This window comes from Entelurus aequoreus, linkage group LG26 (genome assembly GCF_033978785.1).
Source record: "Entelurus aequoreus isolate RoL-2023_Sb linkage group LG26, RoL_Eaeq_v1.1, whole genome shotgun sequence".
NCBI lineage: Eukaryota > Metazoa > Chordata > Actinopteri > Syngnathiformes > Syngnathidae > Entelurus > Entelurus aequoreus.
The window spans coordinates 4,133,955-4,157,693 of record NC_084756.1 but is presented as its reverse complement, the minus strand read 5'-3'; the positions used below and the strand labels follow the sequence as shown (position 1 = coordinate 4,157,693).

At 38.9% G+C, this 23,739-nt stretch overlaps 1 protein-coding gene across 1 annotated transcript in view; it reads left to right on the top strand.

The window, feature by feature from the left end:
• The window catches only part of nudt3b (nudix (nucleoside diphosphate linked moiety X)-type motif 3b), a 39,993-nt gene extending 16,537 nt beyond the window's left edge, over positions 1-23,456 (top strand). The window contains exons 3-5 of the mRNA XM_062037602.1: positions 18,167-18,211; positions 18,291-18,375; positions 20,576-23,456. Of these exons, the coding sequence (XP_061893586.1) occupies positions 18,167-18,211; positions 18,291-18,375; positions 20,576-20,772 (327 nt within the window). The 3' untranslated portion in view covers positions 20,773-23,456. The remainder of the gene's footprint in view (positions 1-18,166; positions 18,212-18,290; positions 18,376-20,575) is intronic.
• The last annotated feature ends 283 nt before the right edge of the window (positions 23,457-23,739 follow it).

The window sequence follows — 23,739 nt, the reverse complement described above, 5'->3', positions numbered from 1 at the left end:
GTTCAAATGCAACAATACATATGTCATGATAACTAGAGATGCAGAAAAATGGAGGGGGAAAAAGAGAAGCAACCTATATTAACCTTGTAGATTGTTATAGTAAACAATAGGGTAAGCTTTGTCAGTGTGCCATGTGTTACCCAGTTTAACCTAGGGCAACAACGTTAATTTATGTTTGATGAAACGTAATTATGTGCATGAGTGTATGTATGTATATGTACATGTATATGTATGTATGTACAGTGGATGCATATGTATGTTTGTACAGTTAATGTATATGTACAGTATGTGTATATGTATGTTTGTACAGTGAATGTATATGTATGTTTGTACAGTGGAATGTATATGTACAGTATGTGTATATGTATGTACAGTGGCTATATATGTACATGTATGTGTATATGTATGTTTGTACAGTGAATGTATATGTACAGTATGTGTATATGTATGTTTGTACAGTGAATGTATATGTACAGTATGTGTATATGTATGTTTGTACAGTGCATGTATATGTATGTGTATATGTATGTATGTACAGTGGATGTACATGTATGTGTATGTTTGTACAGTTAATGTATATGTACAGTATGTGTATATGTATGTTTGTACAGTGAGTGTATATGTACATGTATGTGTATATGTATGTTTGTACAGTTAATGTATATGTACAGTATGTGTATATGTATGTTTGTACAGTGAGTGTATATGTACATGTATGTGTATATGTATGTTTGTACAGTTAATGTATATTTACAGTATGTGTATATGTATGTTTGTACAGTGAGTGTATATGTACATGTATGTGTATATTAGGGGTGTGGGAAAAAATCGATTCGAATTCGAATCGCGATTCTCACGTGCGATTCAGAATCGATTCTCTTTTTTTTTAAATCAAATTATTATTTATTTAAAAAAAAAAATTTAATTAATCAATCCAACAAAACAATACACAGCAATACCATAACAATGCAATCCAATTCCAAAACCAAACCCGACCCAGCAACACTCAGAACTGCAATAAACAGAGCAATTGAGAGGAGACACAAACACGACACAGAACAAACCAAAAGTAGTGGAACAAAAATGATTATCATCAACAACAGTATCAATATTAGTTACAATTTCAACATAGCAGTGATTAAAAATCCCTCATTGACATTATCATTAGACATTTATAAAAAAAAAAAAAAAAAGAACAATAGTGTCACAGTGGCTTACAATTGCATCGCATCTCATAAGCTTGACAACACACTGTGTCCAATATTTTCACAAAGATAAAATAAGTCATATTTTTGGTTCATTTAATAGTTAAAACAAATTTACATTATTGCAATCAGTTGATAAAACATTGTCCTCTACAATTATAAAAGCTTTTTACAAAAATCTACTACTCTGCTTGCATGTCAGCAGACTGGGGTAGATCCTGCTGAAATCCTATGTATTGAATGAATAGAGAATCCTTTTGAATCGGGAAAAAATCGTTTTTGAATCGAGAATCGTGTTTAATGGAAAAAAAATCTATTTTGAATCGAATCGTGACCCCAAGAATCGATATTGAATCGAATCGTGGGACACTCAAAGATTCACAGCCCTAGTGTATATGTATGTTTGTACAGTGAATGTATATGTACATGTATGTGTATATGTACATGTATGTGTATATGTATTTTTGTACAGTGAATGTATATGTACATGTATATGTATGTTTGTACAGTGAATGTATATGTACATATATGTGTATATATATGTTTGTACAGTGAATGTATATTTACATATATGTATATATGTATGTTTGTACATTGACTGTATGTGTATATGTATGTTTGTACAGTGAATGTATATGTATAGTATGTGTATATGTATGTTTGTACAGTGAATGTATATGTATAGTATGTGTATATGTATGTTTTTACAGTGAATGTAGTTAGAAGCAGTTCGAAGTGGAGAGGGAGTCGAAGGGACATAAATTGGCTATAAAATCCAAGGCAAAATCCACTAAAGCAGAAACAAAAATGAGGGCTTTGACCCCCTTATTCCCCCCCCCCCCCCCCCCCCCCCCACCACTGGCCAGACCCACGGCTTATTTTCAGTCTGTTTTCATGAAGTTCAAATCACATGCCTGACAAACTTTGGGCTGTTCAGATTTTGCTTCTGCGCACATGACTGTACTTGGAGAAGGGCTGCAAATAAACAGTTGTGCGGCTCCATGGAAATCAATATCCCTCCTCCGGGACACTCGCCCATCATTTCATTCAAGTATTTCTGGAGGGTACATGCCGTTCACGGCGGTTGGCATATCGAACAAAGAGCGGTGGCACGGAAGACACTGAATCCTCACCCGGCTGTCAGTTGTTGGCAAGTTGCTGAACATAAAAAGCCCATTATCTGTGCGAGCTGATATCATCTCTCCCTGCCTGGCTCCTTGTTTCTGCTGGCTTTTGTTCACATCAAACAATGCAAGTGTCAGATATAAACGTCTACTTGTTTGTTGACCAACTGGCAAAAGGAAATTTGAATTTGACATACAAAACCCAAAAGCTGTCAGGTTGTCACGTTGTGTAAATGATAAATAAAAAGAGAATACAATGATTTGCAAATCCTTTTCAACTTATATTCAATTGAATAGACTGCAAATACAAGATACTTAAAGTTTGAACAGGAAAACTTTATATTTTGCAAATATTAGCTCATTTGGAATTTGATGCCTGCAACATGTTTCAAAAAAGCTGGCACGAGTGGCAAGAAAGACTGAGAAAGTTGAGGAATGCTCATCAAAACACTTATTTGGAACATCCCACAGGTGAACAGGCTAATTGGGAACAGGTGGGTGCCATGATTGGGTATAAAAGCAGCTTCAATGAAATGCTCAGTCATTCACAAACAAGGACGGGGCGAGGGTCACCACTTTGTCAACAAATGCCTGAGCAAATTGTTGAAGAACAACATTTCTCAACGAGATATTGCAAGGAATTTAGGGATTTCACCATCTACGCTCCGTAATATCATCAAAAGGTTCAGAGAATCTGGAGAAATCACTGCACGTAAGCCATGATATTACGGACCTTGGATCCCTCAAGAAGCGAATTCAGTGTGTAAATGATATCACCACATGGGCTCAGGAACACTTCAGAAAACCACTGTCCGTTACTACGATTGATCGCTACATCTGTAAGTGCAAGTTAAAACTCTACTATGCAAAGCCAAAGCCATTTATCAACAACACCCAGAAATGCTTCGCTGGGCCAGAGCTAATCTAAGATGGACTGATGTAAAGTGGAAAAGTATTCTGTGATCTGACAAGTCCACATTTCAAATTGTTTTTGGAAACTGGACGTCGTGTCCTCCAGAACAAAGAGGACAAGAACCATCCGGATTGTTGTAGGTGCAAAGTGTAAAAGGCAGCATGTGTGATGGTATGGGGGTGTATTAGTGCACAAGACATGGGTAACTTACACATCTGTGAAGGCACCATTAATGCTGAAAGGTACATACAGGTTTTGGAGCAACATCTGTTGCCATCCAAGCAACGTTATCATGGACGCCCCTGCTTATTTCAGCAAGACGATGCCAAGCCACATGTTACAACAGCGTGGCTTCATAGTAAAAGAGGGCGGGTACTAGACTGGCCTGCCTGTAGTCCAGACCTGTCTCCCATTGAAAATGTGTGGTGTAATATGAAGCCTAAAATATGAGAAGGGAGACTGTTGAACAACTTAAGCTGTGCATCAAGCAAGAATTGGAAAGAATTCCACTTCAAAAATGTGTCTCCTCAGTAGGGATGATGTTTGATAAGAAATTATCGAGTTTGAGCCTATTATCGAATCCTCTTATCGAACCGATTCCTTATCGAGTCCAGATAGGTTGTTGTATATGGAAAAAAACACAATATTTGGTTTAACAAATCACTTCACATTCTCTACTGCTCGCTACTATAGTATTACCATATCTGAGTTATTGTGCAGAAATGTGGGGAAATAACTACAAATGTACGCTACATTCGTTAACCGTGTTACAAAAAAAATTAATTAGACTGATACATAATGTTGGATATAGAGAACATACAAACACTTTATTTATTGAGTCAAAAATATTAAAGTTCGATGATTTGGTAAAATTGCAAACCGCTAAAATGATGTGGAATTAAATGATGGAATGGATGAAGTAAAGAAGTTAAACATTGTACTGATATGATCCACTTTAAGAGGTTGTTCAAATGAATAGTGCTTACAAAGTACAAAGAAGAAGAATTATGAGAAATACTTTCAACCTTATTGAAAATAAGATATTATTCATCTCAGTATATTAATAATGACTGAATTAATTAATTACATATTACAAAACTGTTGTATATACTAATTCACAGATATTTTATTATAAAAAGGTCAGTAAATGATGTATATATTTGTATGAAGTGGGAAAGGGGTAGGATTAAATAAGCGTTACTTCTTCCTACTCCTGTAAAGTGAAATGATATGAAACTGTGATGTATTATGCAAATCCCAGCCGAGTCATACCAAAGACTATAAAAATGGGACCCATAACCTCCCTGCTTGGCACTCAGCAACAAAGGGTTGGAGTTGGGGGTTAAATCACCAAAATAATTCCCGGGCGCGGCGCCGCTGCTGCCCACTGCTCCCCAAGGGGATGGGACAAATGCAGAGGACAAATTTCACCACATCTAGTGTGTGTGTGACAATCATTGGTACTTTAATCTTTAATGTGGTCGGATCATTTTTTGTTTAGTTATGTTCTGTTAGTTTTGGACTTCCTTAGTTGTTTTGTGCACTTCGGGGGTTTGTTTTAGTCACCATGGTTACTTATGATTTTCACCTGCCTTGTACGCGCACCTGTTGCTCATCAGAGACTCTATTTAAGCCTGCCTTTTCCGGTCACTCGTCGTGGCTTCATTGTTTGCATTTGCAACAGTTACGTTGGCATTCTGGTTTTCGAGCTCACGATTCCTGTGCTAAGTTACCTTAGCTTCTAGTATTCCTGTGCTAAGTAAGTTTTTGCTTTAGCTTCTGGTGCGAACGGCACGCTTTCCTTTTGTTTCGTTCCTGTCTGTTGTAATGTGTATGATTTATGAGAAATAAATCATCTCCTACCTGCACGCTTTCGTCCGGAGCCGTCAGTTTTGCGTCCCGGGAACGTACCGCAGCACGCTGCACCCCACCGTGACAAATGACTGAGCTACGTGACGTCATTTCTTGTGATGTCACACGGGGCATTTCTTGTCGGGACGGGATTCGTTCCAAGTGATTCGAATAAAGAACCAACTCTTTTTCTTTACTATAGTGGTCTCGATAACGGGTTCTCAAAAAGGGATTCGAGTCCGAGGACTCGGTTCTTTTCTTATCGAACAACCGGGAAAACCGGTTTAGAGTATCATCCCTACTCCTCAGTTCCCAAACCTTTACTGAGTGTTGTTAAAAGGAAAGGTCATGTAACACAGTGGTAAAAAATGCCTTTTTTGCAATGTGTTGCTGCCATTATATTCTAAGTTCATGATTATTTACAAAAAAAATGAAGTTTCTCAGTGGGAACATGAAATATCTTGTCTTTGCAGTCTATTCAATTTAATATAAGTTGAAAGGGATTTTTGAAAATCATTGTATTCTGTTTTTATTTACCATTTACAAACCCCGTTTCCATATGAGTTGGGAAATTGTGTTAGATGTAAATATAAACGGAATACAATGATTTGCAAATCCTTTTCAACCCATATTCAATTGAATGCACTACAAAGACAAGATATTTGATGTTCAAACTCATAAACTTTATTTTTTTTTGCAAATAATAATTAACTTAGAATTTCATGGCTGCAACCCGTGCCAAAGTAGTTAGGAAAGGGCATGTTCACCACTGTGTTACATGGCCTTTCCTTTTAACAACACTCAGTAAACGTTTGGGAACTGAGGAGACACATTTTTGAAGCTTCTCAGGTGGAATTCTTTCCCATTCTTGCTTGATGTACAGCTTAAGTTGTTCAACAGTCCAGGGGTCTCCGTTGTGCTATTTTAGGTTTCATAATGCGCCACACATTTTCAATGGGAGACAGGACTGGACTACAGGCAGGCCAGTCTAGTACCCGCACTCTTTTACTATGAAGCCACGTTGATGTAACACGTGGCTTGGCATTGTCTTGCTGAAATAAGCAGGGGCGTCCATGGTAACGTTACTTGGATGGCAACATATGTTGCTCCAAAACCTGTATGTACCTTTCAGCATTAATGGTGCCTTCACAGATGTGTAAGTTACCCATGTCTTGGGCACTAATGCACCCCATACCATCACAGATGCTGGCTTTTCAACTTTGACCCTATAACAATCTGGATGGTTCTTTTCCTCTTTGGTCCGGAGGACACAACGTCCACAGTTTCCAAAAACAATTTGAAATGTGGACTCGTCAGACCACAGAACACTTTTCCACTTTGTATCAGTCCATCTTAGATGAGCTCAGGCCCAGCGAAGCCGATTGCGTTTCTGGGTGTTGTTGATAAACGGTTTTCGCCTTGCATAGGAGAGTTTTAACTTGCACTTACAGATGTAGCGACCAACTGTAGTTACTGACAGTGGGTTTCTGAAGTGTTCCTGAGGCCATGTGGTGATATCCTTTACACACTGATGTCGCTTGTTGATGCAGTACAGCCTGAGGGATCAAAGGTCACGGGCTTAGCTGCTTACGTGCAGTGATTTCTCCAGATTCTCTGAACCCTTTGATGATATTACGGAGCGTAGATGGTGAAATCCCTAAATTCCTTGCAATAGCTGGTTGAGAAAGGTTTTTCTTAAACTGTTCAACAATTTGCTCACGCATTTGTTGACAAAGTGGTGACCCTCGCCCCATCCTTGTTTGTGAATGACTGAGCATTTCATGGAATCTACTTTTATACCCAATCATGGCACCCACCTGTTCCCAATTTGCCTGTTCACCTGTGGGATGTTCCAAATAAGTGTTTGATGAGCATTCCTCAACTTTATCAGTATTTATTGCCACCTTTCCCAACTTCACATGTTGCTGGCATCAAATTTTAAGTTAATGCAAAAGTTTTGCAAAAAAAAAAAAGTATCAGTTTGAACATCAAATATGTTGTCTTTGTAGCATATTCAACTGAATATGGGTTGAAAAGGATTTGCAAATCATTGTATTCCGTTTATATTTACATCTAACACAATTTCCCAACTCATATGGAAACGGGGTTTGTACACAACATGACAACTTCACTGCTTATTTTGCATTTTGACTTGAAGGGAGAATGTGTGCTAATCCTCATACCTTGCAAACTTGACTCATGATTAGGTTGAAATAGACTCCTATCAGTCTGTTTATGCACACCCTGACCTCGCGTAGACACGCCTTACATAACAAAAAAAAAAAAGTTACATCTTCTGAGACAAAGACAAGTTGTCCTTATCAGCTCCACAAAGTTAGGCGCCGCATACGAGAAGCACGCAGGTGGACTTTTGGTCCCTGACTTCATCCCATTCATGCGGCAGTTGGCCCCCCTTTGCCTTCCCACATGATCTTGCTGGCAGCCTGAAGGGTGCGATACTGACGCCACGGTCCTGAGAGTGGAGTCAACAGTTATTTATAGACTGTAACTGGAAGCTGAAGATGAAGAAGAAGCGGCAAAAAGGCCAGCTAAGTATCTCCACAGCTGAAGTTGACCTAACGTTCACCTTGACATCCACCCTTACAAAAGCGTTGGTTTTTAGAAAAGTGTTAAAAGTTGTGTTTTCGTTTTTTCTTGATTCATTACAGTGGAACATACTTAGTCCAGTTTTCCAAACGTGTTACAAACCTATTTTAATGATAAACTAAGTATTAGGTATGAAACAAACTGTAGTCCTAAATCAGCATGTGCAGGTTAGCCATGAGAGCTTGTTTGTTTATTTACTGTAAATTCCAGACTGTAAGCCGCTCCTTTATCCCCACGTTTTAAACCCTGCGGCTTATAAAACGGTGCGGCTAATTTATGGATTTTTCTTCGCTGACGGCCATAACGCAAATAGTTTTCATAAAACACTTGCAAAGACATTGAAATGGTGTGTTATTGTTTGTGCTACGTCGCCATCTTTTAGACTGGTATGCTCACTACAGGTGCTTTCCGGGTGATGGTCCGCAGTGTTTCCTACTGTTTAAAGCTTTGTAGAAGTGCCTACTCGTATGGATTCTTCATTCATCACTCCAAGCAACGTTAGTAAGTTTTACAATATAACTAAAACAATTCTTACTTACTAAAGCGTCCCATGCACTTCCTGTATTAATTCCTTGAACTGAAATGTATAACCGTCCATAGCGGGTCTACTCGTATAGATTCTTCCTTTTATCACTCTGAGCAACGTTTGTAAGTTTTACAATATAACTAAAACTATTCTTACTTACTAAAGCGTCCCATGCACTTCCTGTTTAATTCCTTGAACTGAAATGTATAACCGTCCATAGCGGTTCTACTCGTATAGATTCTTCCTTTATCACTCTGAGCAACGTTTGTAAGTTTTATAATATAACAAACTATTCTTACTTACTAAAGCGTCCCATGTACTTCCTGTTTTAATGCCTTCAACTGAAAAATATAACCGTCCATAGCGTTTCTACTCATATGGATTCTTCATTCATCACTCCAAGCAACGTTTGTAAATTTTACAATATAACTAAAACAATTATTTCTTACTAAAGCGTCCCATGTACTTCCTGTTTTAATGCCTTGAACTGAAAAGTATAACCGTCCATAGCGGTTCTACTCGTATGAATTCTTTATTCATCACTCCAAGCAACGTTAGTAAGGTTTACAATATAACAAACTATTCTTACTTACTAAAGCATCCCATGTGTGATGTCTGTAGGGGTGTTTTCATGCATGTTTGTACATGCTATGGTAATGTAATCAAGCTAGCGTCGTCAGCATTAGCCAATATGCTAACACATTTACTGTGTTATTAGTATTATTAACTTATTAACATGTGTGATGTCTGTTTACGTGCTATCGTAATATAGTGAAGCTAGCGTTGTTAGCATTAGCTAATATGTTATCACGTTTACGAGTGTCTATATTAGCATTATTAACTTACAATGGCATTCTCTTTGTATTGTTTGTTTCACAAATTCCTCAGTAAATTTACCTAAACGTCACCGTGGAGTTATTGAGTCTGTTTAGCTGATTGGAGTGCCAGCTTGCGCAGCTAGTGGGTCCATGACCATGACTTCTGTTTTGTTTGATCAGCCGTTTTACTGCCGTGTTACAGACACTGTCTGGAAACAATTAAGGTATGTAAATACATGTTTACAAAATCCTTCTGCGTAAATAACTCATTTCACAACGTATATATCTGCGGCTTATAGTCTGGTACGGCCAATAAATGAAAAAATGTGTTTTAATTTAAAGGTTTAGCGGCCGGTGTGCTCTATAGTCTGGAAAATATATACTTTCTTGTCATGTAGCTTGCCTAAGTGATGCCGTCACTCAAGGAGAGTCCCTGAGCACAGGAGAGCAGATGTTGTACTTGAAGTGCACAAATATTGTACGAGATAAAGCAGCAGTGATTCAACATTTGCATGCAAACTGCTATTGTGTACTTAACATTAGAGATGTCCAATAATATCGGACTGCCGATAAATGCTTTAAAATGTAATATCGGAAATTATCTATCTGTTTCAAAAAGTAAAATTTATGACTTTTTAAAACGCCGCTGTACGGAGTGGTACACGGACGTAGGGAGAAGTACAGAGCAGTTGCGTCTCCCAGTCATACTTGCCAACCCTCCCCATTTTTCCGGGAGACTCCCGAATTTCAGTGCCCCTCCCGAAAATCTCCCGGGGCAACCATTCTCCGGAATTTCTCCCGATTTCCATCCAGACAACAATATTGGGGGCGTGCCTTAAAGGCACTGCCTTTGCGTGCCGGCCCAGTCACATAATATCTACGGCTTTTCACACACACAAGTGAATGCAAGGCATACTTGCTCATCAGTCATACAGGTCACACTGAGGGTGCCCGTATAAACAAGTTTAACACTGTTGCAAATATGCGCCACACTGTGAACCCACACCAAACAAGAAAGACAAACACATTTCGGGAGAACATCCGCACCGTAACACAACATAAACGCAACAGAACAAATACCCAGAACCCCTTGCAGCACTAACTCTTCCGGGACGCTACAATATACACACCCACCCCAAATTCCGAGCTGCTGTTTTGAGGCATATTAAAAAAAATAATGCACTTTGTGACTTCAATAATAAATATGGCAGTGCCATGTTGGCATTTTTTTTCCATAACTTGAGTTGATTTATTTTGGAAAACCTTGTTACAATGTTTAATGCATCCAGCGGGGCATCACAACAAAATTAGGCATAATAATGTGTTCATTCCACGACTGTATGTATCGGTTGATATCGAAATCGGTAATTAAGAGTTGGACAATATCCGAATATCGAATATCGGCAAAAAAGCCATTATCGGACATCTCTACTTAAAGGCCTACTGAAAGCCACTACTACCGACCACGCAGTCTGATAGTTTATATATCAATGATGAAATCTTAACATTGCAACACATGCCAATACGGCCGGGTTAACTTATGAAGTGCAATTTTAAATTTCCCGCCACACTTCCTGTTGAAAACGTCTAGATATGATGACGTATGCGTGTGACATAAACGGTTGATACGGAAGTATTGGTACCCCATTGAATACAATACAAAAAAGCTCTGTTTTCATTTAAAAATTCCCCAGTATTCTGGACATCTGTGTTGTGTTGGTGAATCTTTTGCAATTTGTTTAATGAACAATGGAGACTGCAAAGAAGAAAGTTGTAGGTGGGATCGGTGTATTAGCGGCGGACTACAGCAACACAGCCAGGAGGACAGAGATGGATAGCAGACGCGCTAGCCGGCGAACTCACTTTAACTTCCTCCGTCTCGCCGACCGCATCTGTGATCGGGTGAAGTCCTTCGTCGCACCGTCGATCGCTGGAACGCAGGTGAGCACGGGTGTTGATGAGCAGATGAGGGCTGGCTGGCGTAGGTGGATAGCTAATGTTTTTAGCATAGCTCTGTGAGGTCCGGTTGCTAAGTTAGCTTCAATGGCGTCGTTAGCAACAGCATTGTTAACCTTCGCCAGGCTGGAAAGCATTAACCGTGTAGTTACAGGTCCATGGTTTAATAGTATTGTTGATCTTCTGTCTATCCTTCCAGTCAGGGGTTTATTTATTTAGTTTCTATATGCAGTTAAGCACGATGCTATCACGTTAGCTCCGTAGCTAAAGTGCTTTGTCGATGTATTGTCGTGGAGATAAAAGTCACTGTGAATGTCCATTTTGCGTTCTCGACTCTCATTTTCAAGAGGATATAGTATCCGAGGTGGTTTAAAATACAAATCCGTGATCCACAATAGAAAAAGGAGAGAGTGTGGAATCCAATGAGCCAGCTTGTACCTAAGTTACGGTCAGAGCGTAAAAAGATATGTCTTGCACTGCATTCTAGTCCTTCACTCTAACGTACCTCATCCACGAATCTTTCATCCTCGCTCAAATTAATGGGGTAATCGTCGCTTTCTCGGTCCGAATCGCTCTAGCTGCATTGAAAACAATAAGAAAATGTGAGGAGCCTTTCAACTGACTACGTCACGCTACTTCCGGTAGGGGCAAGGCTTTTTTTTATCAGATACCAAAAGTTGCGATCTTTATCGTCGTTGTTCTCTACTAAATCCTTTCAGCAAAAATATGGCAATATCGCGAAATGATCAAGTATGACACATAGAATGGATCTGCTATCCCCGTTTAAATAAAAAAAATTCATTTCAGTAGGCCTTTAATATAAAAGTGCGCTGTAAAAAAAATATAATACTGAATGTGTCGTGTTTCAGCTTGTGTTGTTATTGTTGGGTTCAGAAAAAGTCACACAAATTATGACACTCTTTTTAACTTTTATTGCCAAGCCTGTGCCAAGGACAAACTTTCTTTCTCGAGCACGCGCATCCGCACATCTTTTTCTATCACATAACACTGTCATTCTCCGTCAATCACTGTATGTTCACAAACATGGGAACTCTGAACATCAATATCACATGAACATAATCATCAGCAGGTAGTTAAAACTTGTCTTTATTTTCAACTACATAGCTCGCTCTTGTCCCATGTCCTGAACTGCCGAATAGCTTGTAAGTTCGCTTGTCCTCTTGTCGCATTTCGTTCAGGGGTTGCACAGTCCATCTTCACGGTCGGTATAGCTCGGTTGGTAGAGCGGCCGTGCCAGCAACTTGAGGGTTGCAGGTTCGATCCCCGCTTCCGCCATCCTAGTCACTGCCGTTGTGTCCTTGGGCAAGACACTTTACCCACCTGCTCCCAGTGCCACCCACACTGGTTTAAATGTAACTTAGATATTGGGTTTCACAATGTAAAGCGCTTTGAGTCACTTGAGAAAAAGCGCTATATAAATGTAATTCACTTCACTTCACAAAGACGCAGTCAAAGTGGGGGCACATAAATAAGAGCGCCCACAGAAAGAGGTCAGGAAGCGTCTTGAAGATAATCTATGCAATATTTTGACATATTATGTAGACCACAAGGAAGTGTTTCACATGTAGAAAAAAATATAATATGACCCCTTTAGAGGAACTAAATGGCTGCCAATTGTTTTAACACATGCTAAATCACAAAGAAATCATTCTGAGCATTAATTAGGATGTCTCTGCTCATAAACTTATTGTCTATTGAGCTTTTCAAGATGCCATACGAGGCTCTTGGAGAGGATTTTACTGTAATGATTAATGAATAATTAAACAGTTGTCAGGCTGTAAGTGGAGCATCTATTAGGTTGTTGGAGTCTCAATGTCTTATATTCATACAATAGCTACTAAAAGTGGTTTATTATACAGCGATGCCTCAATTTTTCTTAGGAATCTGTTCCAAAAAGTGAGACAAAAATCAAATGATATAAAACTGACTCATGTTGGCGAAGACGGCGATGAGCGGAGAGTGGAGGGAAAACTCAAGCGGACGCCACCTTCATATATTGTCAAGTTTTTCCAAAGAAAAGGTGTTTATTTTCCCTCATCCTCGATAGAATAAACCTAGCATAGATTGTTCTTGTGTGGCACGACAACACAATAGAAAGTATTGGCTATTGATTGGTTCTTGACTGTGCTAAACACATTTCTGCGAAGTAGGATTATTATTAACAAATGAGATAATTTCATAGTTGGAGCATTGAACTGTTCATGACCTTCTAAGTATGTGTTTTTAACACATTTAAATCCCTCTAAACATGAAATAACACACGTGTAGTCACTCTTACACTGTGTTCTACTGTAGATTAGCTCATAGTAGTAGTAGTAGTTGTTCTTCTTCTTCTTGTTCCTGTTCTTCTTGTTGTTTTTGTTCTTCTTGTTGTTGTTCTTGTTCTTCTCATTCTTCTTGTTCTTGTTCTTGTTCTTCTCATTGTTCTTGTTCTTCTTCTTCTCGTTGTTGTTGTTCTTGTTCTTCTTTGTGTTCTTTGTGTTCTTGTTCTTGTTGTTCTTCTTCTTCTTGTTCTTCTTCTTCTTGTTCTTCTCGTTCTTGTTCTTGTTCTTGTTGTTCTTCTTGTTCGTCTTCGTGTTCTTGTTGTTCTTCTTCTTCTTGTTCTTCTTCTTCTTGTTCTTCTCGTTGTTCTTGTTCTTGTTGTTCTTCTTGTTCGTCTTCGTGTTCTTGTTGTTCTCCTTGCTGTTCTCCTTGTTGTTCTTCTTCTTGTTCTTCGCCTCCTCCAAGCGTCATTGCTGTGGTTGTCACCCGGCCACTAAACAAAACTACTTCATCACATCCTGGGTAATTCCTCTAAGTTAGAACTGGGCTTCCATGTGCTGAAACCCCCTGGTGTGTTTTGCTGTGCAAAGCTTGGTCAACAGTTGCAGTTACGATTTATTAGCTTTGATGTTAGCATTCCGTGTCAGCATCGCACGCATGCGTTGTCATTCCACATCTCTTAAGCCAAACCTGCGATATTGATGTGGAAGATGAAGTGCATCTTGAATCAAGACAGTGCATCTCCTTTTCACATCGCCCCTTGTTAGCAATAAAGGCGCTTTTTGTTAAAGAAAACCTTTAACACAAAATATGCAACATTTTCCCAAAAAATGTCAAAGTGCAATTTTTATTTTATTTTTAGTTTAGATATTTTAAAAAAATATGTATAAAGTTTACATTTTTAATAAATGTTTTCTGCCCTTTTTGTTAAAGAAAACCTTTAACACAAAATATGCAACATTTTCCCCAAAAATGTCAAAGTGTAATATTTGATGTGAAGTAACTGGAGCCTTGAATAAGTCAATAATTATTTTTTAAGCAATGAGTTAAAAAAAATGATCTAAAATTCTCAGCGATCCAAAAGGGTCCCACTCATCCAAGTGTTAAAAAAACGCTTAGATCTCTCGATCAACTTCAGATTTATTTGTTAATTATAAGTTTTTATTTTTTCAATGTGTTTTTTGTTTCATGTCCTTTTTTTGTTACATAAAACTTAGTTTTTATATGGAAAACCCCCCCACAAAATATGCAATATTTGTCCCAAAAATGTCAAAGAGCAATATTTTTAGATTTTTAGTTTAGATTTTTTAAAAATAAAATAAAATTATAAAGTTTACATTTTTAATAAATGTTTTCTGCCCTTTTTGTTAAAGAAAACCTTTAACACAAAATATGCAACATTTACCTCAAAAATGTCAAAGTGGAATATTTTTTTATTTTTAGTTTAGATTGTTTTTTTACCTATGTATACAGTTTACATAGAAAACTTTGTTTTTATATTAACAAAACACAAAATATGCAACATATTTTTAGTTTAGATTTTAAATGTTTTTATCTATAAAGTTTACATTTTTAATAAATGTTTTCTGCCTTTTTTGTTAAAGAAAACCTTTAACACAAAATATGCAACATTTACCCCAAAAATGTCAAAGTGTAATATTTAATGTGAAGTAACTGGAGCCTTAAGTAGGTCAATAATTCATAACATTGATTTTGATTCATTATTTTTTAAGCAATGAGTTAAAAAACTCTAAAATTCTCAGAGATCCAAAAGGGTCCCACTCATACAAGTGTTAAAATAAGTGATATATGTTTTTAACGCTTAAATCACTTGATCAACTTCAGATGTATTTGATAATTAGAAGTTTAGATTTTCCCTAGGTTTTTTTTTTGTTTGATTTATGTCCTTTTTTGTCATAGAAAACTTAGTTTTTATATTAAAAAAACTGAAAATATGCAATATTTGTCCCAAAAAATGTTTCAAAGTGGAATATTTTATGTGACGTAATTGGAGCCTTAAGTAGGTCAATAATTCATAACATTGATTTTGATTCATTATTTTTTAAGCAATGAGTTAAAAAACTCTAAAATTCTCAGAGATCCAAAAGGGTCCCACTCATACAAGTGTTAAAATAAGTGATACATGTTTTTTTTAACGCTTAAATCACTCGATCAACTTCAGATTTATTTGTTCATCCATCCATCCATTTCCTACCGCTTATTCCCTTCGGGGTCACGGGGGGCGCTGGAGCCTATCTCAGCTACAATCAGGCGGAAGGCGGGGTACACCCTGGACAAGTCGCCACCTCATCGCAGGGCCCTATTTGTTAATCATAAGTTTTTATTTTTTCAATTTGTTTTTTGTTTGATTTATGTCCTTTTTTGTCATAGAAAACTTAGATTTTATATTAAAAAAACAAAATATGCAATATTTGTCCCAAAAAATGTTTCAAAGTGCAATATTTGATGTGAAGTAACTGGAGCCTTGAATAGGTCAATAATTCATTATTTTTTAAGCAATGAGTAAAAAAAAAAACAACTCTAAAATTCTCAGCGATCCAAAAGGGTTCCACTCATACAAGTGTTAAAAAAAAACGCTTAAATCTCTCGATCAACTTCAGATTTATTTGTTAATTATACATTTTTATTTTTTCAATGTGTTTTTTGTTTGTTTCATGTCCTTTTTTGTTATAGAAAACGTATGCAATATTTGTCCCAAAAATGTCAAAGTGCAATATTTTTTGATTTTTAGCTTTGATTTTAAATTGTTTTATGTATAAAGTTTAAATTTTTTATAAATGTTTCCTGACCTTTTTGTTAAAGAAAACCTTTAACACAAAATATGCAACATTTACCCCAAAAATGTCAAAGTGTAATATTTGATGTGAAGTAACTGGAGCCTTGAATAGGTCAATATATCATTATTTTTTTAAGCAATGAGTAAAAAAAAACCTCTAAAATTCTCAGCGACCCAAAAGGGTCCCACTCATACAAGTGTTAAAAAAACGCTTAAATCTCTCGATCAACTTCAGATGTATTTGTAAGTTTTTATTTATTCAATGTGTTTTTTGTTTGATTTGTCATTTTTGTATTATAGAAAACTTAGTTTTTATATTAACAAATTACAAAATATGCAACATTTCCCCAAAAATGTCAAAGTGCAATATTTTTTTATTTTTAGTTTAGATTTTTTTTTAAAATATTTATGAAGTTTACATTTTTAATAAATGTTTTCTGCCCTTTTTGTTAAAGAAAACCTTTAACCCAAAATATGCAACATTTACCCCAAAAATGTCAATGTGGAATATTTTTAGATTTTTAGTTTAGATTTTTTTTTTAAATTATGTATAAAGTTTACATAGAAAACTTTGTTTTTATATTAACAAAACACAAAATATGCAACATATTTTTAGTTTAGATTTTAAATTGTTTTATGTATAAAGTTTACATTTTTAATAAATGTTTCCTGCCCTTTTTGTTAAAGAAAACCTTTACCACAAAATATGCAGCATTTACCCCAAAAATGTCGAAGTGTAATATTTGATGTGAAGTAACTGGAACCTTGTATAGGTCAATTATTCATAACATTGATTTTGATTCATTATTTTTTTAAGCAAAAAAAAATCTAAAATTGTCAGCGATCCAAAAGGGTTCCACTCATACAAGTGTTAAAAAAACGCTTAAATCTCTCGATCAACTTCAGATTTATTTGTTAATCATAAGTTGTTGTTTTTTTCAATGTGTTTTTTGTTTGATTTGTAATTTTTTTTATCATAGAAAACTTTGTTTTTATATTAACAAAACACAAAATATGCAACATTTTCCCCAAAAATGTCAAAGTGCAATATTTTTAGTTTAGATTTTTTTTAATTATGTATAAAATTTACATTTTTAATTAATGTTTTCTGCCCTTTTTGTTAAATAAAACCTTTAACACAAAATATGCAACATTTTCCCTAAAAACGTCAAAGTGGAATAGATCGATAGATAGATAGTACTTTTTTGATTCCTTCAGGAGAGTTCCCTCAGGAAAATTTTAATTCCAGCAGCAGTGTACAAAATTGTAAAAAGTAAATAATGGGGGTATAAATGGAGACAAAATAGAAAAATATTACAATAGAATAAAAATAAAAAAGCAACGATGAGAATAAAAAATTAACTGTAAAATAAGAATACAACAAGAGAAACTAGGCAGTAGTATATTTTTGATTTTTAGTTTAGATTTTTTTTAAAATTATGTACAAAGTTTACATTTTTAATAAATCTTGTATGCCCTTTTTGTTAAAGAAAACTTTTAACACAAAATATGCAACATTTACCCCAAAAATGTCAAAGTGTAATATTTGATGTGAAGTAACTGGAGCCTACATTAGGTCAATAATTCATTATTTTTTAAGCAATGAGGAAAAAAAATACTAAAATTCTCAGCAACCCAAAAGGGTTCCACTCATTCAAGTGTTAAGAACACGCTTAAATCTCTCGATCAACTTCAGATTTATTTGTTAATCATAAGTTTTTATTTTTTCAATGTGTTTTTTGTTTGTTTCATGTCCTTTTTTGTTATAGAAAACTTAGTTTTTATATGAAAAAAACACAAAATAGGCAATATTTGTCCCAAAAAATGTTTCAAAGTGTAATATTTGCAGTGAAGTAACTGGAGCCTTGAATAGGTCAATAATTCATAACATTGATTGTGATCCATTATTACTTTTTGAGCAATGACTACTTTAAACAACAACAAAAAAACAGCAGCTTTATTAGTCAACATTGTAACTTTGTATGCTTACATTTCACATCTTTGCTCTTTTATTGCACTTTTTGATGTATTAATAGTTTGAATAATGTAGATGTGAGGTCTCACTGACAATGTTTGTCTCTGGCAGGCGGGGGTGAAAGGAACGTTGGGTCGCTTGGTGGGCGTGTTTGAGGTGAGTTAATAAAGTCCAGTGCATTTGTACCTTTCAAGCGAAACTGTATTTATTTGATTTTCCTTCCACACGCACACAGAACCAGGAGAGGAAGCACAGAACCTTCGTGTACGTTCTGATCGTGACAGAAGTTCTACAAGACTGGGAGGACTCGCTCAACATTGGTAAACAACACTCCGTTTTCTTGTCCAAGTGTAGAAACGTCATGGATCAACTCCTGAGGGAGTGAAATGACGCCCTTGTTTCCCCTCATATGCACACACTTCTTCATTAGGGCTGCACGATTTTGAGGGGAACAAAATGTTTTTTCTCACTCCAAAATTGCGATTCAATTTGCGATTTTTACGTTTTATAACTATAGATGAGTGAAAGAAGACATGCTACTTTTAGACTGTCAATCAACATACTGTAGATTCCAAATACAAAAAGTGCATTAGGATATAAGCTGCACCAACTAAATTTTAGGAAGAAATATATTTTTTATAAGTGGCAGATATATACGTTGTGAAATGAGTTATTTACACAGAAATATTCTGTAAATGTTTATTTACATACCTTAATTGTTTCCAAACGGTGTCTGTAACGAGGCAGTAAAACGGCTGATCAAACAAAACAGAAGTCATGGTTATGGACCCGCTAGCTGCGCGAGTTAGCTCTCCAATCAGCTAAATAAACTCAATAAGTCCACGGTGACGTTTTGGTGAATTTACTGAGGAATTTCAAACAAAAATAATGCCGTTGTAAGTTAATAATACTAACACAGACACTCGTAAACGTGTTAGCATATTAGCTAATGCTAGCAATGCTGGCTTACATTACGATGGCACGTACAAATATGCATGAAAAAATTACTGTCAAACATGCGACCGTTTAGTAAGTAAGAATTGTTTTAGTTATATTGTAAAACGCCGGAGACTCGAACCTCAGATTCAGGAGGAGCAATGCGGTTTTGGTCCTGGTCGTGGAACTGTGGACCAGCTCTATACTCTCTGCAGGGTCCTTGAGGGTGCATGGGCGTTTGCCCAACCAGTCTACATGTGGACTTGGAGAAGGCATTGGACCGTGTCCCTCGGGAAGTCCTGTGGGGAGTGCTCAGAGAGTATCGGACTGTCTGATCGTGGCGGTCCTCTCCGTGTACGATCAGTGTCAGAGCTTGGTCCGCATTTCCAGTGAGGGTTGGACTCTGCCAGGGCTGCCCTTTGTCACCGGTTTTGTTCATAACTTCTATGGACAGAACTTCTAGGTGCAGTCAAGGCGTTGAGGGGATCGGTTTGGCGTTTGCAGGATTAGGTCTCTGCTTTCATCTGGCCAGGATCTTCAGCTCTCACTGGATCGGTTCCCAGCCGAGTGTGAAGCGACTTGGATGGGAATCAGCACCTCCAAGTCCGAGTCAATGGTTCTCGCCCGGAAAAGGGTGGAGCGCCATGTCTGGGTTGGGGAGGAGATCTTGCCCCAAGTGGAGGAGTTCAAGTACCTAGGAGTCTTGTTCACGAGTGAGGGAAGAGTGGATCGTAAAATCGGTGCGGCGTCTTCAGTAATGTGGACGCTGTGTCGATCCGTTGTGGTGAAGAAGGAGCTGAGCCGGAAGACAAAGCTCTCAATTTACCGGTCGATCTACGTTCCCATCCTCACCTATGGTCATGAGCTTTGGGTTATGACCGAAAGGACAAGATCACGGGTACAAGCGGGCAAATCCGCTGCTCCTCCACATGGAGAGGAGCCAGATGAGGTGGTCAGGATGCCCCTAGGGAGGTGTTTAGGGCACGTCCGACCGGTAGGAGACCACGGGGAAGACCCAGGACACGTTGGGGAGACTATGTATCCCCCGGGAGGAGCTGGACGAAGTAGTTGGGGAGAGGGGAAGTCTGGGCTTCTCTGCTTAGGCTGCTGCCCCCGCGACCCCACCTTGGATATGCCAAACAAGATGGATGGATACAAAAATAAAAATGGACTCTTATTCCTTTGGGCAAACATTTTACTTAACTAAATATCGAACATTTTTAAGTTAGTCCGTGTTGATGGGCTCGTATTGCCCTCCCATTTGAAGCTGAAATATCACCACAACCTGACATGTTTTCCTTCTAGTTTTGTTGTTACTTTGCGCCTCTCGGTCTGTGCTTAATGTGAGTGTAAAGCTCCGCCCACTCAGACAAAAGATTGCGAACGAGTGAAAAGAGGGCTCACTGCGTTCAGTTAACTCCTCTGTTTAAAGAGTGACACTTCTTTCTTCCTGTTTGAAACGATCGATTCTGATTGGCCGACAAGTCTGTCACTCACAGGCCAACAAAAAGTTTGGATGTGGGTGAATCGTGCAGCCCTAGGGTCCGTGTCATACGGGTGTTGATGTCTTGTTGTCGCCCACAGGGAGGAAAAGGGAGTGGTTTAAAATCCAGGACGCGGTGGATTTGTTGCGCTGTCACAAGCCCGTGCAGGCCACCTACTTCCAGGCCCTCCAGGAGACCTGCCCCACCAGCAACGGGACCCCTCTGGTGGCCACGATAGGCGGGGACCTACCCCCCACCTACACCCTCACCCAGAGCTCCGTCTCGGATGTCAGATAACTAAAAACCTCTTCTTCTGCTCTGCCTTGCCAACTCTGCCGTGCCATGGCGGCACAGACTGCATGAAAACACCCCCCCCCCCCCCCCCCCCGGCCCTACGGACGCACCTTACCAACGCAAAGAAAGACCTTTTTACCGTCGTCATGTAAACGTGTGTATCTAGTGCTTTTCAACAGCCTCCATTTTCTTTCCCCGGCCGCACCCCTCTTTTTGGATGGTCCCGTTTACAGTCTGGAACAATCACTCGGCGGGGGAGTGACAGAATGTCAACATTTCAGCGTTTCCTCCCACATATCACCCACTTCCTGTCCGTTTGCTTCAATTGTTTACATTTTCCCCCCCCTGGTAGCGTTGGATCCACACCCCTCCCAGAAACTTCACCAGTCCGAGCACAAAGAAGCCTTGAACACTTTGTTGTCCACACCTTCTTTCTTGTCGGACAGGCCAAGACTCTCTAGGGCCGGCGGCGTTATATACTGTGAAACTGTAGGAGAGGACTTGTTGTAAATTATTTCTGTATAGATCAACTGGAAAAAGGACAGTCTTTCAACCCCCGGGGAGTGAGAATCCTGCGAGCATCCTTTTGGAAGTCCGTGTTCTGACACGGGCTGATTTCTTTCTGGACCACGGTCCTCCCAAATGTTGTGTGCGTGAAATGGACGGTGGCAGTGGAATAAACGCCGGATCTTCTGTCACCACCCAGGCGGGTTGGAGGGATCCCTTTTTTGGGGAGAAGTTGCTGACTGTGCAAGAAGAGGTCACAACGAACAGGTTTTCCCTTCTTATTATAACGACTGAATCCAAGCGACTTCCTCAACCAGTTAAAAAACAAATGCGAGGAGTCTATTTTTATTGGCGCCTATCAGAAAAGGCCAAAGTCTGGGTTTACGACGGTCTTTCATGGAGTCTGGATGCGACTGTGGAGGGCGTTGACCTCGAAGGTCTGACGTCCGATCAGATACTTGGTCCTGGCCTAACGCTACTTTGTGCTAAACGTGGCGCTTGATTTGATTTGTCTGCTTTCAAAACGACGTCCTCGACTCCCAAGTTACCACGTTCTACAAGTGGACTGGAGTAGCAACGTTTAGTAAAGGTGTCCACTTTGACTCCCAAGTTACCACGGTCTACAAGTGGACTGTAGTAGCAAGTTACCACGGTCTACAAGTGAACTGTAGTAGCAAGTTACCACGGTCTACAAGTGGACTGTAGTAGCAACGTTTAGTTGAAGGTGTCCACTTTGACTCCCAAGTTACCACGGTCTACAAGTGCACTGTAGTAGCAAGTTACCACGGTCTACAAGTGGACTGTAGTAGCAACGTTTGGTTGAAGGTGGCCACTTTCACTCCCAAATTACCACGGTCTACAAGTGGATTGTAGTAGCAAGTTACCACGGTCTACAAGTGGACTGGAGTAGCAACGTTTAGTGAAGGTGTCCACTTTGACTCCCAAGTTACCACGGTCTACAAGTGCACTGTAGTAGCAAGTTACCACGGTCTACAAGTGGACTGTAGTAGCAACGTTTAGTTGAAGGTGTCCACTTTGACTCCCAAGTTACCACGGTCTACAAGTGGACTGGAGTAGCAACGTTTAGTTGAAGGTGTCCACTTTTACTCCCAAGTTACCGCGGTCTACAAGTGGACTGTAGTAGCAAGTTACCACGGTCTACAAGTGGACTGTAGTAGCAACGTTTAGTTGAAGGTGTCCACTTTGACTCCCAAGTTACTACGGTCTACAAGTGGACTGTAGTAGCAAGTTACCACGGTCTACAAGTGGACTGTAGTAGCAAGTTACCACGGTCTAATAGTGGACTGTAGTAGCAACGTTTAGTTGAAGGTGTCCACTTTGACTCCCAAGTTACTACGGTCTACAAGTGGACTGTAGTAGCAAGTTACCACGGTCTACAAGTGGACTGTAGTAGCAAGTTACCACGGTCTACAAGTGGACTGTAGTAGCAACGTTTAGTTGAAGGTGTCCACTTTGACTCCCAAGTTACTACGGTCTACAAGTGGACTGTAGTAGCAAGTTACCACGGTCTACAAGTGGACTGTAGTAGCAACGTTTAGTTGAAGGTGTCCACTTTGACTCCCAAGTTACGACGGTCTACAAGTGCACTGTAGTAGCAAGTTACCACGGTCTACAAGTGGACTGTAGTAGCAAGTTACCACGGTCTACAAGTGGACTGTAGTAGCAAGTTACCACGGTCTACAAGTGGACTGTAGTAGCAAGTTACCACGGTCTACAAGTGGACTGTAGTAGCAACGTTTAGTTGAAGGTGTCCACTTTGACTCCCAAGTTCCCACGGTCTACAGGTGGACTGTAGTAGCAAGTTACCACGGTCTACAAGTGGACTGTAGTAGCAAGTTACCACGGTCTACAAGTGGACTGTAGTAGCAAGTTACCACGGTCTACAAGTGGACTGTAGTAGCAACGTGTAGTTGAAGGTGTCCACTCTGGAACCAGAAGGCTGACAAGTGGCTCCATCTAGTGGTCAAGTTGATGACGTGCAGGCTGACTGAACATTGATTGGCTCCATAAAAAAAGACATTTCTCCCAGCCAATGACATCAGTCCGGAAGCAACATCCTCACACTTGTTGGACACTGAGACGGTTGTAGAATAAAACTCAGCGCAGGACTGAAGATTGTAATATAAATGTGCCAACAATAAACACCAGTATTTCACGTACTACCTCGTCTGACTCGCCTTTTATTAGGCTTGTACGCTATACCGGTACTATCAATGTTTATTTATATAGCCCTAAATCACAAGTGTCTCAAAGGGCTGCACAAGCCACAACGACATCCTCGGTTCAGATCCCACGTCAGGGCAAGGAAAAACTCACAACCCAGTGGGATGACAATGAGACTGACTATGAGAAACCTTGGAGAGGACCACAGATGGTCTCTAGGGGAGACCGGATGCAATGGACGTCAAGTGGGTCTAGCATAATATAGTGAGAGTCCAGTCC